This window comes from Nansenia antarctica (assembly GCF_963989245.1).
Source record: "Nansenia antarctica genome assembly, chromosome: 9".
Lineage (NCBI taxonomy): Eukaryota > Metazoa > Chordata > Actinopteri > Argentiniformes > Microstomatidae > Nansenia > Nansenia antarctica.
The window spans coordinates 11016351-11038941 of record NC_137679.1 but is presented as its reverse complement, the minus strand read 5'-3'; the positions used below and the strand labels follow the sequence as shown (position 1 = coordinate 11038941).

General features: G+C 49.3%; 2 protein-coding genes across 2 annotated transcripts in view; one reads left to right on the top strand and one right to left on the bottom strand.

Moving 5' to 3' along the window:
- Positions 1 to 312: 312 nt before the first annotated feature.
- On the top strand, positions 313 to 15036 carry man2a2 (mannosidase, alpha, class 2A, member 2; the record flags this gene model as incomplete). Its single annotated transcript, XM_080539900.1, has 22 exons — positions 313 to 444; positions 1090 to 1347; positions 1472 to 1616; positions 3190 to 3361; positions 3902 to 4029; positions 4462 to 4635; positions 4951 to 5137; positions 5494 to 5671; positions 5771 to 5973; positions 6931 to 7228; positions 7372 to 7442; positions 7646 to 7811; positions 8065 to 8310; positions 8815 to 8937; positions 11139 to 11253; positions 11359 to 11492; positions 11703 to 11844; positions 12497 to 12630; positions 12786 to 12860; positions 13845 to 14039; positions 14344 to 14457; positions 14884 to 15036. The coding sequence occupies 22 exons, from the start codon at positions 313 to 315 to the stop codon at positions 15034 to 15036; spliced, it is 3543 nt and encodes a 1180-aa protein (XP_080396026.1).
- Positions 15037 to 21199: 6163 nt separating this feature from the next.
- Positions 21200 to 22591, bottom strand: part of furinb (furin (paired basic amino acid cleaving enzyme) b) — a gene marked incomplete at its 5' end in the record, with an annotated part of 84531 nt that continues 83139 nt past the window's right edge. The window contains one exon of the mRNA XM_080539056.1: positions 21200 to 22043. Coding sequence (XP_080395182.1) covers positions 21313 to 22043 — 731 coding nt within the window. The 3' untranslated portion in view covers positions 21200 to 21312. The remainder of the gene's footprint in view (positions 22044 to 22591) is intronic.

Genomic DNA, 22591 nt, shown 5'->3' with positions numbered 1-22591 from the left:
AGCCCGGCGGTGGCTCTGGTTTGGCCGAAGCTGACAGACTGCTTGCCAGCTACTGCTGATTAAGTACCCTCTGTCCCTCACCCTCGCCACCCCTACATCCCCCTCCCTGCTCTGGTGAATGGAGGTTTAGGGGAGTGCGGGGATGGAAATGAACCGTTGCTGACACATTTAGACGGTCACTTTCAGGCACTTTTTTCCCACTTCCCAAGGAGTGCACTCTGCCGTGTCCTTTTCAAGGACATTTTCCTTCCCATCTTATAAGGCAACGCTTTTTCCCCTGTTCGGAAAAAAAGATTTTTAATAGGCTGAAGGATGAAGCTGAAGAAGCAGGTGACTGTTTGTGGTGGGGCCATATTCTGCGTGGCAGTTTTCTCACTTTACCTGATGCTGGACAGAGTCCAACACGATCCTGCAAGGCGACAGAATGGCGGGAACTTCCCACGGGTAAGGTCGATGGGGAAAGCAGTGCATGCTAGTTAGGCTGGAAATCCATGTCTACGTTAAATGCTTAGGCTGCATGTTGGGATGGGACATCTTGGTGTGCTGTTTTCCTTTGATATTGAGTTACATCAAAGCTGTAATTAACAAAGTAGAATACTCTAGGGTCTCATTGATGAGCTTCATATAGTTTTGAATAATTCATGTTTCTACATCCATCATTTATTCTGTACTGTAACCTGAGAGGCAGTCAGTTAATTATTTTGTAAACACACCTTACTGAAAGAAACCCAGCAACCACGGCTGAACTCTTTTGGCGGCATCATAGCATTTTGTGATGATGAGAAACTTGATATGTTGAGAAACTTTCTCCAGCAGCAGTGTGCTTGATTACCATGGACTGACAGGATTTAATTAATGTAGGCCTAAACATGCCGTTTAATGTTTGGGATGTTTGGGATTTTGATATAACAGCTGTTCCGAAAATAAAGTTATGTATGAATGAGCTATTTGTTTTTTTCCATTCCAGTAATGTCTGCCTGTCTACCGAAAAAGTTTCTTCGCCGCCCGCCTGTGAAGTGTGACCATATTGCATATGGTTCTGTGATTGCTGTGATGTTCACACCTTTTTTCCCCCTTCCTGGGTTCAAGAGCCAGATATCAGTTCTGCAGAACCGCATAGAGCAGCTGGAGCAGCTCCTGGAGGAGAACCACCAGATCATCAGCCACATCAAGGACTCGGTGCTGGAGCTGACCGACACCGGTGCCGTGTCCCCCAGCGGCCAGCTGCCCTTCCGGAGCGCCAACGGTTCCTGGATCCTGCCCTTCGACGGCCGCCCCACCTTCCTCTCCGTCAAGCCCCAGGACTGCCAGTTCGCCCAGGGCCATCGTGGGCAAACAGACCTGCAGGTGAGTTATACCTTACTCGCTTGGCCTGGAGAGAATTCAATGTATCATGGATCTGAGTCATGAAATGTAGTTCAGAGATTGATTAAGATGGGTTATGTTTGGGGGGGGTGTTGTTGCCTCACAGACGCTGGATGTGTACTCCCTGCTGAAGTTTGACAACATGGACGGTGGCGTGTGGAAGCAGGGCTTTGAGATCACCTACGAACCCGGGGAGTGGGACAAGGAGCCGTTGCAGGTCTTCGTTGTCCCCCACTCCCACAACGATCCAGGTGAGGGAGGCCTCTAACCGACTGTTATATACACTTGGTTTTTGTCCCAGCCCATCACCAACAATACACCCGATTTACCTAATCAAGACCTGCATGATTAGTTTGTGAGAATCGGATCCCATAGTGCTGGGCTTGCACAAAAGCCGACACGCTGTTGCCGTACAGAACCAGGGGTGAAAAACACTGCACTAACCTGTGGGGAAATCTTGTGTTTAATGGAGGCCTGTGAGCCTGTTTATTGTAGGGAAACAGAAAAAAAAGTAGTATAACATTTTATAAAATAGTAGTTATTACAAGCATTAAGCTGACATGATTGACTGACAAATTAAGTGGCACATGGAAATTAGAATCCAACATAGAATTGGATTTTTTTTTGATTAGAGTGGAGTGTTTAGAGTGTTTCTTGGCCATGATGTTAGATTTCGGCTAGATACTGACATTTCCATTTAGATTTCCTATTGACTTTACTTTAGCCGAAAACCAGCAGATTTTGTCCCCCTAGGAAAAGAATAAGCATTTTTTGTTGCTGTTGAAGTTCGAATTGAAGAAAGCCGTTGCGTCATGTCTAGTTGTCAGTGTGGGCTGTGAGACGGCGTGTGCTAAGTGAGGACACACAAAAAAGCTCTTTGATTTGTTGTCTTGCTCCCGTCTCTGAAAGTCGGGTGAAGGCTTTTACTGTGGAAGAAAAACTGCAGGTAAAAGTTAAGTAGGTCAAATGATTGGCACAGTGTCAGCGTGGGACCTGCAGAGAGCCCTGTAAAGGCCCCTGTCACTACCTCTCACTGTAATTGGTCGGTCTGTCCCTCTCTACCCAATGTCAGCAGGAGATTCTGTGCTTTGGAATACTGCCGTGAAAGGAATTCATTATGATGATGTTCGAGTTACTACTCGGAAACACCATAAAGATGATTTTCATAAAGTCAGCTCAGCAGAGGATAAGGGAAATAACAATCAATTTTCCAGGACATACAGGCCCCTCTGGGAGATGCCTGGTCATTTTTGCTTTGCACCTTTGTCACTTACACAGCTTCTAATGGTCTTTGTATGGCACACCGACTGCACCTTTTTAAATAATAAAACAGGGGGTTGTTATTTTTAATACAGCTCTATTTTGGAGGGTACTGCAAGGCCATCAATCGCTACCGTTAGGCTACCTCTCTTGGGACGTAAACCAGAGTTCACCATGGAAAGCACAGTGGCAGTGTTAGGAGGTTGACTGTACAGGGTTCCCGCGCTGGTCTTAAAAACCTTTTAAAGTCTAAAATCCAGCAATCCAACCCATAAGGCCTAAAAAGGTCTCAAATTCAAAGTTATTCGGTCTAGAAATGAGGTCCTTTTTTATCTGTACGGCAGTGAAATCCCTAATTTCATCACCTCGAGGATGACAAAAAGCTATCATACGGTGTCGTAAATAGGTCAAAAATTATATTCAAAGAGGTCTAAAAAAGCTCTTAAATTTGACTTTAAATGTTAGTTAAAACTTAGGAAGGAACCCTGCTGTAGTATGATTCTCCTGACCTTGGTGTTGGTGTGAAAACCCTGGCTTTTGTCCCCCCCCTCCCTGGCCTGACAGGCTGGATCAAGACGTTTGATAAGTACTACACAGACCAGACGCAGCACATCTTCAACAACATGCTGGTGAAGTTGGCAGAGGACCCGCGGCGGAAGTTCATCTGGTCGGAGATCTCGTTCTTCGCCAAGTGGTGGGAGAGTGTGGACATGCATAAGCAGGAGGCCATGCGCACGTGAGTCACATTCCAACGTGACAGAGTCAGTCAGGCCCCCACTGGAGATTTCTCCCACAAGGAATGTTCTCCATAGCCCCACAAACCCTAATCTTTAATCTCTTAGGTTGTGTGTGTGTGTATGTGTATGTGTATGTGTATGTGTATGTGTATGTGTATGTGTATGTGTATGTGTATGTGTATGTGTATGTGTATGTGTATGTGTATGTGTATGTGTATGTGTGTATGTGTATGTGTGTGTGTGTGTGTGTGTGTGACCTCCTTTCAACACATGGCACGGTTACCCTAAAGTCATTTTTGACTTTCAACAGACAGTGTCTATTCCCAGGCACAGTGATGATAACTAAATGATCAGGCTGCATTTATCACCTGATCTCATTGTCTGCACAGCTCCCCCAGTGGCGAGAATGTAGCTGTGTTCCTAAAATAGCATTGTGTCCGTGTTAATGCTCGGAGTTAGCGTTAGCCTGTTCTGTTCCACACTGGGGCTTCTGCAGAGTATGAGGTGTCCTAGGCTAAATCCTCTCCTCTCTTCATCAGGCTTATCCTGGGAGGGCAGCTGGAGATCGCCACCGGAGGCTGGGTGATGACGGACGAAGCCAACTCTCACTACTTCGCCATGATCGACCAGCTCATCGAAGGACACCAGTGGCTGGAGAACAATCTGGGTAAGAAAGAGGCATGCCTGCTAGGGGTGGGCATCGACGATCGATAATTGATCGATAAGGATCTTGGTCGATCACAAAATAAAACATTTGGTCGATCACAAATTTTTTTTTTTTTTTTTTTTTTTTTTTGTGATCGACCAAATGTTTTATTTTGTGATCGACCAAGATCCTTATCGATCGATCGTCGATGCCCACCCCTAATGCCTGCACTTAGCACAAAATATAGGTCTTGTAAGTCGTTTTTGGATAAAGGCCAATCTGCTAAATGCTAAAGGCCTGCCAAAAGCCATCTGCTATTTTTTTTTTTTTATGTAATCTCTTCTGTCTGTCTACGCAGTGGTGGTGGTAGGCAGGTGGTAAAATGGTGTATAACCCTTGCCCTTTGATTTTCCTGATGGTAAATGTGAGCGTCCTGGTTTGTTGTTTGCCTAGGGGTGACCCCTCGTTCGGGGTGGGCGGTGGACCCCTTCGGTCACAGCGCCACCATGCCGTACCTGCTGAAGAGAGCCAACCTCACCAGCATGCTCATCCAGAGGGTTCACTACTCCATTAAGAAACACTTTGCGTCCAGCCGCAGCCTGGAGTTCATGTGGAGGCAGACCTGGGGTGAGTGGCCTACTGCCAAGGAAAGCCGTTCCGTTTTGGACCATGTGCTTGTATTTTGGGGAGTATGTACATTTGAATAAGGTGTGCCACTTTTTGAATGGTCTTTCAGGTTTCAGTCAGGTTTGGAGAAATTAAAATAGCCCCAATAAATACACATACGTATAGTTTGTTTCAAGGACACGCATCATGGTCCTCGCTTGTACTACTACTAAATTCTTAAATAAAAACGTGCAGCTAGAAAATAAATAAATCATTATTTCACTTTTCTCTTTTCCCCCCCTCTTTTTTCTGACGTTTGTGTTGCCGTGGCAACAGACCCAGCATCGGGCACCGATATCTTCTGCCACATGATGCCTTTCTACAGCTATGACGTGCCCCACACCTGCGGCCCTGACCCCAAGATCTGCTGCCAGTTTGACTTTAAGAGGCTGCCAGGCGGCCGTGTCAACTGTCCCTGGAAGGTGCCCCCCAAGCCCGTGGGGGAGGCCAACGTGGCTGAGAGGTGAGCCCGGCAGAGAAGGGCCTCGCTCTGGGTGTGTCACAGGATCGGAGTGGGTGTCAGAGAGTTGGGGGATGGGGGGATGTCAGCCAGAGCTCCCCCGCTGGCTTGGCTGTGATTGACTAGGGACTACAGGGACTGTGTGCAGAGAAATAAGCTGGCTTTGAAGACCTTCATTTTGACTGGGGCTAATGGGAAAAAACTAGGCTAGCTCAGTAAAAGCTATTGATTGGCTCTTTCCACTCCAGGGTCTCTTTTCTCCTCTATCAAGGTCATCTTTTGACACTTTACGCTGGCAAACACAAAAGCGACACCGCTGCCAAGCAGTAAGTGTCGTCGTTGTCGTCTCTTCCACACAGGGCACACCTGCTGTTGGACCAGTACCGCAAAAAGTCCAAGCTGTTCCGCAGTAAGGTTGTTCTGATTCCGCTGGGGGACGATTTCCGTTTCGACAAGGCCCTGGAGTGGGACCAGCAGTTTCTCAACTACCAGAAACTCTTCGACTACATGAACTCTCACCCCGAGATGCACGTGCAGGTGAGAGAACCAGACCGTAGAGAGAGAAAGGTTATGGAAAGGATAATTTAGTCTATCAAGGTTCATGTCATTGATGTGTACCTAAATGTGTGTTTCCAGGCCCAGTTTGGGACACTGACAGATTACTTCAACGCGGTTTACAAAGCCAACGGGGTGGCCCAGGGAAGCAGACCCCCAGACTACCCGGTGCTGAGCGGAGATTTCTTCACGTACGCGGACCGCGAGGACCACTACTGGAGCGGCTACTACACCTCCAGACCCTTCTACAAGAGCATGGACCGCGTGCTCGAGTCACACCTCAGGTGAGGCCGTTTGGGAGATCACACTAGTACAAGTTCAGTTTTGGATTTCCCCAGTTCATTGATTTGAAGTTCGTCCATGTGTTTGTTGTTATTACTTCTTCTATCTGTCCCTTAAGTCCGTACTGAATTGGGAAAAGGGGTGCTTTAAGTGTGCTGCTCCCTCTGCTTGGAATCAGTTGCAAAATGACCTGAATGTTCGGGAGCTGGCCTCACTGGATGCGTTTGAAGTCGTTCTAAATGATTTGGAGGCAGACACAATCTGGCTGTAGATGTTTTTTACTGATTCATATTGCGCCTGTTTGATCTCTAATGTTGATGAATGTTGATGAATATTGTTTTTCTGTCATTTATTGACTCTATTTTCATTGTTAATGTTGTTTTTATGTCTGCAACCCCGTTCATTGTGCTGCTGCCTGTCTTGGCCAGGACGGACACTCTTGTAAAATAGATTTTTTAATCTCAAGGAGACTTTTCCTGGTTAAATAAAACAGGACTACCACGGGTCCTTGAAAGTTTGTGAATTTGAGAAAAAATAAATCAGAGTTTTTGAAAGTAGACATGGGTCATTGAAAGTGCTTGAATTCCCCTCTCTCTCTCTAAAAAAACTATTATTATATTTTAAAATAAAATATTTATCAAAAATGTTTTACTTGGCTCGTAGTAAATAAGTATCTGTATTGCTTAACTTTACACATATTTCACAATATAGTGTTTTGCTGTGTTGTGGTAGAGAAGGCAAGAGACCATCTAGTGTTCACAGCTTCACACATTCAAGCCTCTCTTTTTAATTGTTGTCTGTGAACGGCGGAATGTGATTCTCATCTAGGTCTGTCTCAAACTATGCTGTGTTGGGTCCTTGAATTTGAGGGAATTGAGTCTTGAAAGTCCTTGAAAGGTGCTTGAATTTGATGTTTCAGAAGGTGTGGGAACCCTGAATAAAATAAATGTGTTCCTTAGGGGGGCAGAGATCCTGTACAGCCTAGCCGTGGCCCACGCTCGCCACGCGGACATGGAAGGACGCTACCCCACCTCTGACTACACCCTCCTGACGGACGCCCGGCGCACCGTCGCCCTCTTCCAGCACCACGACGCCATCACAGGCACGGCCAAGGAGAACGTGGTCATCGACTACGGCACCAGGCTACTGCGCTCTCTGATTGGCCTGAAGAGAGTGATCATCAACGCCGCCCACTTCCTGGTGATGAAGAACAAGGACCTCTATCACTACTACCAGACAGAGCCCTTCCTGGAGACGGTGAGGGAGGACAGGGGGGGGCAGCGCTGCTGGTGCTGGTGCTGATGATGATGATGATGATGACGACGATGACAATGATGATGATGATATAGTTGAGCTTTTTCTATGTTGAACTTTGGGCCTGTTTGTTTGTGTGACTGTAGGATGCCAGGCGTGCTACTCAGGACTCCCTGCCCCAGCAGACACTCATCGAGCTGGATACGGCCGGACCCAGGTACCCCCCCCCCCCCCTCCGTCCTTCTGCTACTGGATACCCCTCTGCCTCTCCCACCCACCCTGTCCTTTTCTCCACCTCTCTTCCCCTTTCTCCCCTCTCTCCTCTCTGCTCCCCTTCTTCCCAGTGTGTGGTGCCTCCAGGGAGGGGGTGTTTCTGACTCTCTCTCCCCCCTCCTCCCCCCCCTCCTCCCCCCATGGCAGGTACCTGGTTCTGTTTAACCCTTTGGAGCAGGAGAGGCTGTGTGTGGTGACGGTGTTGGTGAACTCGGCCAGGGTGCGTGTCCTCACAGAGGACGGACAGACCCTCCCCGTGCAGCTGAGTGCTCAGTGGAGCTCTGCCAGCCAGATGAGCGCAGAGGTGTTCCAGGTGAGTGTGTGAGTGTGTGAGTGAGTGCGTGTGAGTGTGTGTGCGTGTGAGGTGAGTGAGTGCATGCGAGTGAGGTGAGTGCGAGCGTGTGGGTGCGTGTGAGTGAGTGGTGTGCGTGTTCTCTCTTGACTAATTGTTTGAGAGGTGTTTCAGGTGGGTGAGAGTGTGTGCGTGCATGTGAGTGCTTGCGTGTGAGTGCGCGTGTGTGTGGCGTGCGAGTGTTCTCTCTTGACTAAGCGTCTCCCGTCTCCAGGCGTCGTTCATGGTGCGCCTGCCCGCCCTGGGCCTGGCCGTGTTCCACCTGTACGACTCCACCGACACCCCCATGACGCTGCGCTCCGAGACGGTGCTGAGGCTGTCGGCGGGGGGGCGGGGCCAGGCCCAGGTCCAGGCCGTGGACCCCTTCCCCCTGCGCTCGCAGACGGCGGACCCCCAGCCCTTCTACATCACCAGCCAGTCTCTCACCCTGGGCTTCTCTGGAACGACGGGGCTGCTGGAGGTCAGGTTCCATTTTGACCTCTGACCTGTGTGTCATGTGACCTTTCGTTTGAAAAAAATCAGCTCCGACCTCTAATCCTACTTTGATGTCTCGTAGTAAAGGAAACACACGCGTCGTTTTCTTAACACTAGAACAGCCGTGCCTTTTTTTTTACCTACTATAAGAGCCGCCTCGGTGGGTGAAATGACCATAGTCTTTACAAGGGGAAGCTGCTACTTACACACACGACCACTAGTTGGCCGTCTTGTAAATTAGCCTGCCTCCTACACAGAAAAACTGCAAAAATAGCTTTATACTAGCTTATCCTGATGTGATTTTGAATATGTAAGGATACTGGGGTGGTAGAACGCACATATCTAGGAAAAGTCATGAAAGGAGGGTCCTGAAATTTGATTGAGTGCATAAAGATATAAAAGAAAATGTACTCACAGTGTCAAATGACCCCACCCACGGCTGTTCTGGTGTTAAAGCCTGATCTCTTTATCTCTTTGTCTCTCTTGTCAGAGTATCCGGCGTAAGGATGACCCCCAGGAGCTGAAGGTGCAGGTCCATTTTGTGACTTACGGCACTCGGCCCTCCAAGGACAAGAGCGGGGCGTACCTCTTTCTGCCTGACGGAAAAGCCAAGGTGCTCCTGCAGTTCCTCTGCCTCCTCTGCCCTCTGTGTCCACTGCTGTTCCTCTGTGTCCTCTGCTGTTCCTCTGTGTCCTCTGCTGTTCCTCTGTGTCCTCTGCTGTTCCTCTGTGTCCTCTGCTGTTCCTCTGTGTCCTCTGCTGTTCCTCTGTGTCCTCTGCTGTTCCTCTGTGTCCACTGCTGTTCCTCTGCTGTTCCTCTGTGTCCTCTGCTGTTCCTCTGTGTCCTCTGCTGTTCCTCTGTGTCCTCTGCTGTTCCTCTGTGTCCTCTGCTGTTCCTCTGTGTCCACTGCTGTTCCTCTGTGTCCACTGCTGTTCCTCTGCTGTTCCTCTGCTGTTCCTCTGTGTCCTCTGCTGTTCCTCTGTGTCCTCTGCTGTTCCTCTGTGTCCTCTGCTGTTCCTCTGTGTCCACTGCTGTTCCTCTGTGTCCACTGCTGTTCCTCTGCTGTTCCTCTGTGTCCTCTGCTGTTCCTCTGTGTCCACTGCTGTTCCTCTGTGTCCTCTGCTGTTCCTCTGTGTCCACTGCTGTTCCTCTGTGTCCACTGCTGTTCCTCTGTGTCCACTGCTGTTCCTCTGTGTCCACTGCTGTTCCTCTGTGTCCTCTGCTGTTCCTCTGTGTCCTCTGCTGTTCCTCTGTGTCCACTGCTGTTCCTCTGTGTCCTCTGCTGTTCCTCTGTGTCCACTGCTGTTCCTCTGTGTCCACTGCTGTTCCTCTGCTGTTCCTCTGCTGTTCCTCTGTGTCCTCTGCTGTTCCTCTGTGTCCTCTGCTGTTCCTCTGTGTCCTCTGCTGTTCCTCTGTGTCCACTGCTGTTCCTCTGTGTCCACTGCTGTTCCGCTGTGTCCTCTGCTGTTCCTCTGTGTCCTCTGCTGTTCCTCTGTGTCCTCTGCTGTTCCTCTGTGTCCACTGCTGTTCCTCTGTGTCCACTGCTGTTCCTCTGTGTCCACTGCTGTTCCTCTGTGTCCTCTGCTGTTCCTCTGTGTCCTCTGCTGTTCCTCTGTGTCCTCTGCTGTTCCTCTGTGTCCACTGCTGTTCCTCTGTGTCCTCTGCTGTTCCTCTGCTGTTCCTCTGTGTCCTCTGCTGTTCCTCTGTGTCCTCTGCTGTTCCTCTGTGTCCTCTGCTGTTCCTCTGTGTCCTCTGTGTCCTCTGTGTCCTCTGCTGGTCCTCTGTGTCCACTGCTGTTCCTCTGTGTCCACTGCTGTTCCTCTGTGTCCTCTGCTGTTCCTCTGTGTCCTCTGTGTCCTCTGTGTCCTCTGCTGGTCCTCTGTGTCCACTGCTGTTCCTCTGTGTCCACTGCTGTTCCTCTGTGTCCTCTGCTGTTCCTCTGCTGTTCCTCTGCTGTTCCTCTGTGTCCTCTGCTGTTCCTCTGTGTCCTCTGCTGTTCCTCTGTGTCCTCTGCTGTTCCTCTGTGTCCTCTGCTGTTCCTCTGTGTCCTCTGCTGTTCCTCTGTGTCCTCTGCTGTTCCTCTGTGTCCACTGATGTTCCTCTGTGTCCACTGCTGTTCCTCTGCTGTTCCTCTGTGTCCTCTGCTGTTCCTCTGTGTCCTCTGCTGTTCCTCTGTGTCCTCTGCTGTTCCTCTGTGTCCACTGCTGTTCCTCTGTGTCCACTGCTGTTCCTCTGCTGTTCCTCTGCTGTTCCTCTGCTGTTCCTCTGTGTCCTCTGCTGTTCCTCTGTGTCCTCTGCTGTTCCTCTGTGTCCTCTGCTGTTCCTCTGTGTCCACTGCTGTTCCTCTGTGTCCACTGCTGTTCCTCTGCTGTTCCTCTGCTGTTCCTCTGCTGTTCCTCTGTGTCCTCTGCTGTCCCTCTGCTGTTCCTCTGCTGTTCCTCTGTGTCCTCTGCTGTTCTCTGCTGTTCCTCTGTGTCCTCTGCTGTTCCTCTGTGTCCTCTGTGTCCTCTGCTGTTCCTCTGTGTCCTCTGCTGTTCCTCTGTGTCCTCTGTGTCCTCTGCTGTTCCTCTGTGTCCTCTGCTGTTCCTCTGTGTCCTCTGTGTCCTCTGCTGTTCCTCTGTGTCCTCTGCTGTTCCCCTGCCTCCTCTCATCTCCGCAGTGGATTTTGTTTTAAACAGGAACCAAACTCTTGTTTGTGTTGTCTGCTGGTTTTTAGGTCTCTTCACCCATTAAAAAACAAAATAATAAGGCCTGGTAGCAGCAGAAGGAACTCAGAAGTAAGGTGTTCTAAAACGGTCTCTCTCTCTCTCTCAGCCTTACAGTCAGAAGGAGCCCCCTGTGGTACGTGTGGTGGAGGGGCCTCTGTTCTCAGAGGTGGTGGCACACTACCAGCACTTTGAGCAGACCATTCGCATACACAATGTGCCAGGTATTACACACACACACACACACACACACACGCCTGCCTGCCAGCCAGCCAACCAGCCAGAACTCCTCATGACCACTGTGTGTGTATTTCCCCCCCTCCCCCCAGGCGTGGACGGGCTCTCGCTGGATATCACCATCATGGTGGACATCAGAGAACAGACCAATAAGGAGCTGGCCATACGGCTGGTAACAGACATCCAGAGTGAGGACACCTTCTACACAGACCTCAACGGCTTCCAGGTCTGTAAACGTATTGGACTGCCTAGAAAGCATCTGCTCTTTAATGTCAGTTGTTTTATCATCACTCTAGCTAAGATTTCTCTCTCTCTCTCTCTCACGGGAACTCTGTTTTAGTAATAATCATCTCTCTTGCGGTGTTGTTTGTGTGATTGTATGTGTGGTCGTGTGTGTGTGTTCGTGTGCGTGTGCGCGTGCGTGTGCGTCACACAGATCCAGCCCCGACGTCACTTCCTGAAGCTCCCCCTGCAGGCCAACTTCTACCCCATGCCCACCCAGGCCTACATCCAGGACAGCCAGCAACGCCTCACCCTGCACACGGCCCAGGCCCTGGGCGTCACCAGCCTGGAGAGCGGTCAGTACCACACACCATGACTCCATCAGTACCACACACCATGACTCTATCAGTACCACACACAGGGTTCCCACGAGTCCCTGAAATCCCAGAAAGTTTGTGAATTTGAGAAAAAGAAATCAAGGTCTTAAAAGTTTTTGAAAATAGACATTGGGTCTATTTGCTTGAATCCACCCCCCCCTCTCTCTCTCTCTCTCTCTCTCCAAAAAAATATATATTCAAAAAAGTTTTACTTCAACTAGTCTCAAACTATGCCGTGTTGGGTCCTTGAATTTGAGGGAATTGAGTCTTGAAAGTCCTTGACGAAGGGGTTCAGCAGAAGGTGATGTTTCAGAAGGTGTGGGAACCCTGCTATCAGTACCACACACCATGACACACCTATTCTATCCGCTATAAAACACATCGGACCCACATTTCTTGTTTTAAAGTGTGCTGTATAGATAAAGTTTGATGGATCGGTTATAGGGAGTGCCAGAGAACTGTTGGCGTTGGCGTTGTTGCTCTTGGCTTGGCTTGTTACTGGGGGAGGGATGGAGGGATGGAGGGATCGTTGGCTGGGTAGCTGCTCCTGCTCCTGCTGCTGTGTGTCCCGGAGACTGTTAAGTGCTCTGCTCTGGTGTGTTATCTGGTGTGTTCTCTCTCTCCCCCTCAGGTCAGCTGGAGGTGATTCTGGACCGCAGGCTGATGCAGGATGATAACCGCGGCCTGGGCCAGGGCCTGAAGGACAACAAGAAGACTGCCAACCGCTTCCGCCTCCTGCTAGAGAGGAGGTCCTTTGGCAACAAGGTCAGTGAGGGGCTACGTTGATTGTTTTTGGATGCGAGCGATAACACTGTATGGACTTGAACTCATTAACCCCCCCGTCATCCCGTTCCTATTTATTTATTTATTTAAATGTATTCTTCTTCTTCTTCTCCTTTGACCCTTCATTGCACTCACAGCATGGCTTCTTTACCAAACTCCTCTCCAAGTTTCACTCTTTTATCTCCTTCGTTTTGAGATGCGGAACTGAAGAGGTAATGTTGCCATGGCAACAGTAAGGATGCTAGCGTAGCAGCCGGGTAGCCCGTGCTGAGGCTGTGGTCTCACGTAGCCCCTCCCTTCACTCCCTAGCCCCTCCCTTCACTCAGTAGCCCCTCCCTTCACTCCATAGCCCCTCCCTTCACTCCACAGCCCCTCTCTTCACTCCACAGCCCCTCCCTTCACTCCGTAGCCCCTCCCTTCACTCCACAGCCCCTCCCTTCACTCCACAGTCCCTCCCTTCACTCCATAGCCCCTCCCTTCACTCCGCAGCCCCTCCCTTCACTCCGCAGCCCCTCCCTTCACTCTGTAGCCCCTCCCTTCACTCTGCAGCCCCTCCCTTCACTCTGCAGCCCCTCCCTTCACTCCGCAGCCCCTCCCTTCACTCCGCAGCCCCTCCCTTCACTCCGCAGCCCCTCCCTTCACTCTGTAGCCCCTCCCTTCACTCTGCAGCCCCTCCCTTCACTCTGCAGCCCCTCCCTTCACTCTGTAGCCCCTCCCTTCACTCTGTAGCCCCTCCCTTCACTCTGTAGCCCCTCCCTTCACTCTGTAGCCCCTCCCTTCACTCTGTAGCCCCTCCCTTCACTCTGTAGCCCCTCCCTTCACTCTGTAGCCCCTCCCTTCACTCTGTAGCCCCTCCCTTCACTCTGTAGCCCCTCCCTTCACTCTGTAGCCCCTCCCTTCACTCTGTAGCCCCTCCCTTCACTCTGTAGCCCCTCCCTTCACTCCACAGCCCCTCCCTTCACTCCACAGCCCCTCCCTTCACTCCACAGCCCCTCCCTTCACTCCATACTCCCTCCAGACTAACATCCCATCCTAGAAGCAGCAGCAGTAGCAGCAGCAGCATTGCAAGCAGCAAGTGATCCCAGTATATCCCAGTGGCAGTAGTTAGAGGACAAACATACAAGGTGTTTCTTGCAGCTTTGCTGTCTTTTGCGAAACCTCCCTGAGGTTCCGATCCGCCTTCTGTGCCTTTCCAGGTGTCGGACGTCGGACCGACCAGCTTCCCGTCCCTGCTCAGTCACATGACCTCGGCCCTCTTGAACCACGACGTCCTGGCGCTGCCTGTGTTGCCTAAGAAGCGCGGCATCCCCCCCCTGCAGACCTTCGCCCCCCTGGCGGGCACGCTGCCCTGCGACTTCCACATACTCAACATGCGCAGCATCCAGAGTCAGGTGACCGAACCGAACCACACCCACCCATCCTCACGCACGCACACACACACACACACACACCCACCCTTCAGTTTCTCTCAGTTATAGGAAAAACGTTACTCATCTATGTAGCTTTGTAGAACCCCCGCCCCCTCTCTCTCCCCCCAAAACTTTTACTAAATAAATCCCACAGTAACCATCAAGAGGAATGAGTCATCATTCATCTGTCGAACTGGAGAATTAATTGCTTTATTTATGCTTATTTTATTTTTTTTGCCGCCCTGTTTACCGTTTGATCTCGATATTCCTCTCCTCCTGTGAGTAGCAGGGCTCCCACGCCCCGTCTCCGTACACGGCCCTCATCCTGCATCGCAAAGGCCTCGACTGTGAGCTGGAGGCGCAGAACCCCGGCTTCAACTGTAGCACCACCCAGGGGCAGGTCAGTGTCCACCACACACACACACACACGCACACGCTCACGCTCTCTCTCGTAGAAGAGCTAATAAATTAGTCATGGCTTGAATTCGGCACACACGCAATTTACTAATAGGATTCAGGAATCTCTCTCTCTCTCTTGATACTCTACTCAATTAAAGTATCAACTCAAACGCCTCAGAAATAGTTTCTTCCCACAGGGAGGTTGCTGAACTGCTGAACCATGCGCACTGCACTTGGCACTTTACACCCTGCACTAAGCACCTTGTACTGTATTGTTGTTTTGTTTGTACTGTGGACTATGTTTGTTGTGTGTGATACTACAGAGAGAGACGAGGGTGAAGAATTTCATTGTATTAAATACATATGACAATGAACTTGAACTTGAACTTGAAGAGCAGCAAAAGTAAAAGTCTGTGTCTCTCTCTAGCTGGGTGTGTCGGGGCTGTTCCGTAACCTGGACCTCCAACTGCTCCAACCCATGTCTCTGTCGCTGATGTACTCCGGCGTGCCTCTGGCCAACGACTCCTCCGTCAACCTGGAGCCCATGGAGCTCTCTGCCTTCAAGCTCAAACTGCGCTAGGCCCAGGGCCAGCCCAGCTACACCCACCCGCCCAGGCCAGGCCCATCTGGTCCTGTTCAGACTACACACACACACTACAACCCCCATGCACAGAGGGTTGGCCAAGGTGGGGGTGTCCTGTCCACACCACCACGACCTGAACTCTGCGAAGCAACCTGGAGAAGCAGGTCCACCACCATGACAATACTCTGACTGACCTGCAGGGGGCAGACGATAGCTGTGACGGCACACAACAGGCTGTCAAGAATCACAGAACCTCGGACCGTTGCCGTTTTTTTTTGTTGCGGTTGTTCAGAAACCACGGTCTTTATCACGGAATACAACAGATGTTTGTGGTCATCTGCTAGCGATGTAATTTTAAAGCGCAAATTATTTCAGTTTTTAAAAAAAGAAAAAAACTCAAAATGTTACAAAAACATTACATTTGTTACATTACAACGTTACATTCTTTCTACTCCTCCCAAATTCCCATAACGGACGAACTACTGAATGTAAATATCGCTAGGGTCAAGGACCTGGGGATGATGCTGCAATGGAGTGCAATTTCTAAAGCTTTATTTGGTTGTCACGTTTTTCTTTTAGTTTTTTGGGGGGGTCTTCTTTTCTACTATGGACATTCTCACCGGGACTGGAGCACTGTTTTTTCCGTCGCGAGCTCAATCACGGCTCATTGTTTTTTGTATTCGTTTATTGAATGACTGCATTGACCGACCGACTGCAGCAGTGTTGAATCTCGTGTGAATGTCTCCTTCTCTCTCTCTCTCTCTCTGCAGTAGTGGAGCTGAGGCTATGGCTCTCTAAGCTACTGTACGTCAGAGTGTGAATATCCTGCCAGAGATGACATGAGACGGCGTCACTCTTTATCGTCACGACGCAAACGGTGACTAGGCCCCTCGCTCACTAAGGATTTCCCACGCTTTTTTTGTTTTTGGTTCATATCTTCTTATCGGAGGACTTATCAGCCCGCTGTCCTTCCAGTTTCCCTCCCTTTACTTCTAGACGGTCTGAAGACTCTTTCTCTCTCTCTTTCTCTCTCTCACTCACACACTTTTGTTACGTTAGCCTCTCTCAAAGCTATTGTGTCCTGATGAGTGAGCCGGCGGAATGACCTGTAATGGAATTTATGTTGTATTTAAATGCTCCTAAAAGCCATTTCTATGCTCCATATTCCTAATATGTTTGAAGGACGAGCGGCGGTGTTGTGTTCTGTTACTGTACGGAGTAGAAGACACGACAATATTGATACCTCATATTTAAACACAAATGACAAATATCGGTATGTATAGTGTATTGATTTGGATATACTTCTGTGAAGATATAGTATGCCAGAGGAATAGTAGTGAGGTCCAGAGTGCGGTATCAGGGACGGTGTCTGCTCATACATAGTACTGCTAAGCACCACTATCATCATCATCATCATCATCGTCAGTGTGTTGGTCCATTAGGTCCCAACACCGGGTCATGTCCATCCTTGCCTTTTTCTTTCAATGTCAGCGGAAGATCCCTGTGTGAATTGGGATCGTGGTGGTTCACCCTACCCTTCATTTATTTTTTACCAATAGGGTGGTAGGCTACCTAGTGAACAGACCACCCCCCCACACAACTGAGGGCTGGGGATAAACCTGCACCCGCAGGGGGTTAATTCAGGACTTTGAAAGCAAATGCACTTGTGCACCTGTGGTGTGTAGCATTTTCTGTTATTTTTGGGGGTTTATATCAGTCCTAGTATTTACAGTGGGAGTAGCTTTGGGGACACTCTGTGATCCATATCTGCCTTAGGTGACGTGATGCGGAAAGCAAAACCATCAGTGACACGTTAGATCAGCCTCTACCCAGACATCTCACTCTGACATCTGTCACTTTAACGCTCTCATCTAACTCCCTGTTTTTATTCCGTCCCGCTGTATCGAAGCTTTCCATTGACCCTGTTGCTGTTGTACATATCTGCCCTACTGTCTTGTCTGATGTGTGTCCCCCCCCCCCCCCTAATATGCTGTCTTAGACTCACTGCAACCTTGGAACTGTAGTGAGGAATGTTGTACAGTGATGGAGGCTACATGACAGTGATGGAAAGTACCGTACCGTAGTTGAGTGGGTGCTGTTCGGTTTGTCACTCAACATTGCTAATGTCCATCACTGTTGAGCATCTGCAGAACAGTTCCAAAGTTACCTTGAGTTTACCACAGTTTTCACTCCCGCAGGTCTGCGCTCTACCAGTGTACGTTAGTACTGCAATCTCCCCTCCCCTCCAGTCCCCCCTTTCTTCCCTCCTGTCTCTTCTGTCTCCCCCCCTCCCGTCTCTGTATGTGTCTGAGTCACTCTGTCTGTCTGTAGGTTTGTCTTTTTGTATGTGATATTTATTGTAGCGCTACATTTGTGTTTATTAAGATGAAAATACATAAATGACGGATTGATTTTATTTTTTATCTTCTCCACTGTATTTGTTTCGTATGGATGTACGTGTGAATAAAAGATGCATAGAAGAAAAATGCAGTCAAGATAAGTTACAAAATAAAGATCGAACATGATACTTCTGTCTGTGTCAACCCACTGCTTATTTTGTCTTTTTTAGTTTTTAATATTAACAAATCAACACATTTAGACACTTATTGGACGTGGTATTGTTTTAGCCACCGATCTCTGGTCTCAGTAGCTGTCTGTCCATGCTGTAGCCAGCTTTGAAACACATTCTCCTGAGACATCTACTACCCCCCAGCACTGTCTCTCCTGAGACACCTGCTTTACCCCTCTACTGTGTCTCCTGAGACACCTGCTTTTCCCCTATACTGTGTCTCCTGAGACTTCTACTGCCCCCCTTGTAATGTTTCTCCAGTGTCTATATATATTTTTTATTTATATATATATATATATATATACATATATAAAAATATATATATAATTTTTTTCTTCCATCATGACGACTGCCCTGAGCTAGATTACTCTTCCTGCTACGACTGGTGAATTGATGATTCACTTGCGTAGTCAAATGTATCGATTGTACATCGCTTTGGAATAAGGTGTCTGCTAAAAGCCTCAAAAAAATAAATGTAAATGTTCTCCATGTGTAGTCATTTTAACAGTAGGGGGCAGCATTGAGTCAGGTACCACCCAGTAGTGGTGGATGAGAGTATATTGAGGACTCCTGATGACTCTCAGTGATACCAGCCTGCTATACATGGTCACCGACACAGGTAGCATGAGGACAGCGACCAGGAGACAAGCCACCTGCAGACCCCAGCAGCCCTGAAGCTGAGCAGCCAAAACACATCATCACCTCCTGGGAGAGGATGAACCGGCAGTGCCTGAGATTTTCAGCTCGCAAAAAGAAAAGGAGGGTAATTTAAGGGTGATAAAATACTCAATTAGTCTGACTGTCAAGTAAGAAATGGTGTGTGGAGAACAAAAAAAAGAGAGAAAGAGATGTTAAAAAACTAGATAAAACCGGATCAAGGACACCGAGAGAAAGTGAGACCGGGACGCCTTCGGGTAATCACCACAGCACCGACAGCACACTGTGGTTGTGTGGGAGGGAGATAATGGTGTCAGCGAGGTGGAGTGTTGTTGGGAGGAGTGATGATGGTGGAGAGATACCCCCCCGGGGATATGTGCTCTGTATTGTACAGTAGAGAGTCTTTAGAGTTATCTATAGCCAAGGCTTTTCTCTACCAGACTGGTACTGGCCTGGAAAGCCAAACTAAAATTCACAACAGTATCTATCTCACAGACTGGTCATGTCACAGACATGGATCGGAAAATGGGTATTAAATTGGTCTATAGGGATCTGTAGCAGAATATATCGCTCCACCAAAACCCAGACTCCCAGGGTTACTCAACCGCATCGAGGACATAAAGGACAGACTTAATGACACACACGTAACTGAGTTGAGACGGTGAACTTACAGACACACAATTAAGTGAATGACTTAATGAAGTATAGGATTAGTGACTGTCTACTACCTCCGCCAATTCTACACACGCACAGACACATACACTCACTCAAACATATACTTGTCATGCAAAGCATGCTGTAGCTACAGGCACCCAAATAAGCAGTAATTTCTTCCCTGCAATTCTAATTACGGGTTTGCATTCAGAATATAGTTATCATCATAGCTTCCCTTAGAGGAAAACTTCTGTGAACAATCTCTGGAACGTTCACAGGCACGCACAACTTTTCCCCCATTCGTATAATTAACATAGGTTAAATATTAATGGACTCCATAATGCAGTTGAACCTAGGGCTTCGGAAACGTTGTCAGAGGCTTGTGGCGTTGCTGTTCCTAGAACTGGATGGTGGAGAACAGGAAGGTTGTCCTGACAACCCAAACACAAGGCTGGAGAATAATAGTAAGTAGCTTTGTGATGGAACAAAGCCATTGGGCACTGACAAGGCTCTGAGTGTGTATCCGTGTGTGAGTGTGAGAGTGTGTGCGTGTATGCATGCATTCTGTTTACATGTTGTGTTTACATGCTCTGGTTGACTAAAAGCAAGTTTGCTACACCACATTCCCAAATGATGATACTGGAGTACAGAGTCAGTAATGACAAGATCTTAACATGACCGCCAAAGTCTTTTAATTCAGCATGAAGTTTATCCCCACAATATTGATATCAATCATCATTTAAATAAAAAAAGATATATAAAAAGAAACGCTATAAAATTACAATCCAATAAAATCTATTTACACGCTGTTGCCCATCTTTAAAACACCAGTCACATACATGATCCAAAGGCTTTAGTCTACTGACCAGTTGAATCACTATGTCCTTAACTTTGTCCTCCGACAGACAGGTGACAATCCTCCGTCGACGGTGCGATTACCCGTGATATCAAGGGAAACACATCCTGTTCTCTGTTCTGATAAAGAGGTTCTGAGAGAGAAACACAAATCTATAGAACCTCCGTTGGGAGATTGAAGAAGAGAAAATGAATTTATTTATTGCCTACAGCAAAAGAATAGAGCAATATTGAAAAGGTCAAATCACTTTGGTTTAAGTGCTCTTTTCCTTCAGCTGGACGGGAACAGGCACCTAGAAGCATCACATTCCCCTGCACATCTAGCAGGTTCAATACCATACGAGTGCCTTAATATAGCCTTACCTGCTCCTCTCATCTCCTACTTGTGCTGCTTTTGTGTGCTTATCTTATTAAATGTTGAGGAAGATGAGGACCCCAGATACTATTAGGACCCCAGATACTACTAGGACCAGCACTCAAGTTGAGGGGGGATGGTATGCACACATGTAATGACATTTTTGCCAAGTCACTGACACTGAAGTCACTGACGCTGTGGGGATGCTCAAATTGTCCCCATATGATAAAATCCACCATCCCCCCTGATTTTCTTACAAACTTGAGTACTGACTAGGACTCTAGGACTACTAGGAGGAAGAGTCTGGCTATTCAATGAAGCTGTGGTATATATTCTTACAAGCTACCAGGGGGGATATGGAACATGTTCCGGTTAACAAGCAGGCGGCGAAAAACAAGATTGATCAAAATATGTCCGATTTGTTTGTCTGTGTTTATCATCATGATATCCAATCATATCATGGTCACTCAGTAACTGTCAGGGAAGCCTTTCAGCACTTGTTTAGAAAGGTCACACAGACACGCACACACACACACACACGCACACACAGAGAGACACAGACACACATACAGACACACAGACGCACGCACACACAGAGACACAGACACACACACAGACACACACACACACACACACACACACACACACACACACACACACACACACACAGACAGAGAGAGAGAGAGAGAACTAAGGAGGATGTCTATGTGCATCCCACATCTCTTTAAAGCCAGGAGGGACGCTGGCTGCTTTGTACATCCGACTAAAGGTCAATGAAAAACATGACAACAACAACAACGCATCCAAACTCTAAAATATTCACCAAGCCTTGGGCCATGGCAATAAACTGCATCTTGTGCTTGCAAATAAAGGAGATCTACATGTCTAATCTTATCATATATATATATATATATGATATGTTTTAATATTCAATAAACGATTGTTTTATTAATGCATGAGGGTGAACCATTGGAACAGCTAGATAAAGTGTCTCCGCTGATTGGGGCTGAGCTCAATCTCATCTCTGTCTATCAGTCTGAGGAGCAAAAACCAGACATTAATCAGGCCCGACAGACCAGAGGGAGATACAGACCGTCCCCCCCCCCTCCCACCATCACCTAAGAGACAGAGCAGGTCTCCAGAGGATGGAGTCGTATAGAGAGAGAGGAGGCTATAGGAGGTGCTAGAGTACGCTCTGTGTCCGGATAAACGCCGTCCTCTCGCTGTGAGAGTCCACGTCCTCGCTGTCCGACTCGGACCCGGGCCCCGCCATGTCCTCGTCGCCCCACACGGTGGGGATCCCCTTGTAGCACACGCGCGTCTTCCTCTCGCCTCGGCCCCCCAGTCCGCCGAAGACGCCGAAGCCGCCCACCCGGATCCCCCCTCCTCCGGACGCCGCCCCACCCCCGGATTCCGCAGAGTTCCGCAGTTTGGTCCTCCAGTCCCAGGGGGCGCCTCCCGAGCGCAACTGCAACAGGAAGAAGACCCCGGCGAAGGCGGCCAGGATGAAGGCACAACTGAGCACGGCCACGGCGGCGGGCACGGGGGAGGACGGGGCCCCGGGGTTGAGCCCCCCTCCCGGCGGAACCGCCTCCCCGCCCCCTGCCCCGCTTAGCCGGACTCCCTCTCCCCGGGACGGGAGGAGGGGGCCGGTGGGGGACTTCCGCTGGACCTGGTTCTGGTGCAGGCAGGAGCCCAGGACCAGGTGGCTGTGGGAGGGGCAGGAGAGGCAGTCTGAAGGCCCGGGGCCGGAGCAGGTGAGGCAGGCCGGGTGGCAGGGCAGGCAGGCCTGGACAGAGGAGAGGTCCACCCAGTTCTCCATGGAGAGGTTGAGGAGCTGGGGGCCGGAGGTGAACCCGGGGGGGCACATCTTCACACAGCCCTGCAAGAAGAGGGAGAAGCCTGCGCTGCACTCTGGATGGGTGGGAGAGGAGAGAGAGAGAGAGAGAGAGAGAGGAGAGAGGAGAGAGAGGAGAGAGAGGAGAGAGGAGAGACAGGAGAGAGGAGAGAGGAGAGAGGAGAGAGTAGAGAGGAGAGAGTAGAGAGGAGAGAGAGGAGAGAGGAGAGAGGAGAGAGGAGAGGAGAGAGAGGAGAGAGAGGAGAGAGGGAGAGAGGAGAGAGGAGAGAGGAGAGAGGAGAGAGAGAGAGAGAGAGAGAGAGAGAGAGAGAGAGGAGAGAGGAGAGAGAGAGGAGAGAGGAGAGAGAGAGAGAGGAGAGGAGATGACACAAGCACGTTTAACTGGCCAGCTGGGAAACACACTCGCGTAGGGGTCGCACGCGACAAGGCTAAAAAACATCCCCCCGAGCCAGATCTGTCTATAAAAATGGAAATCTCTGGACGAATGAAGCGTTTTAAGGGTCATTTGATATGCATGAGAAGTAAACGTTTTTAATGGTTTGTGTCACCAAGAGGCTTCTGACCCCATCTGTCTGCCTCGGAGGGGGAGGCGTCCTCATGCCAA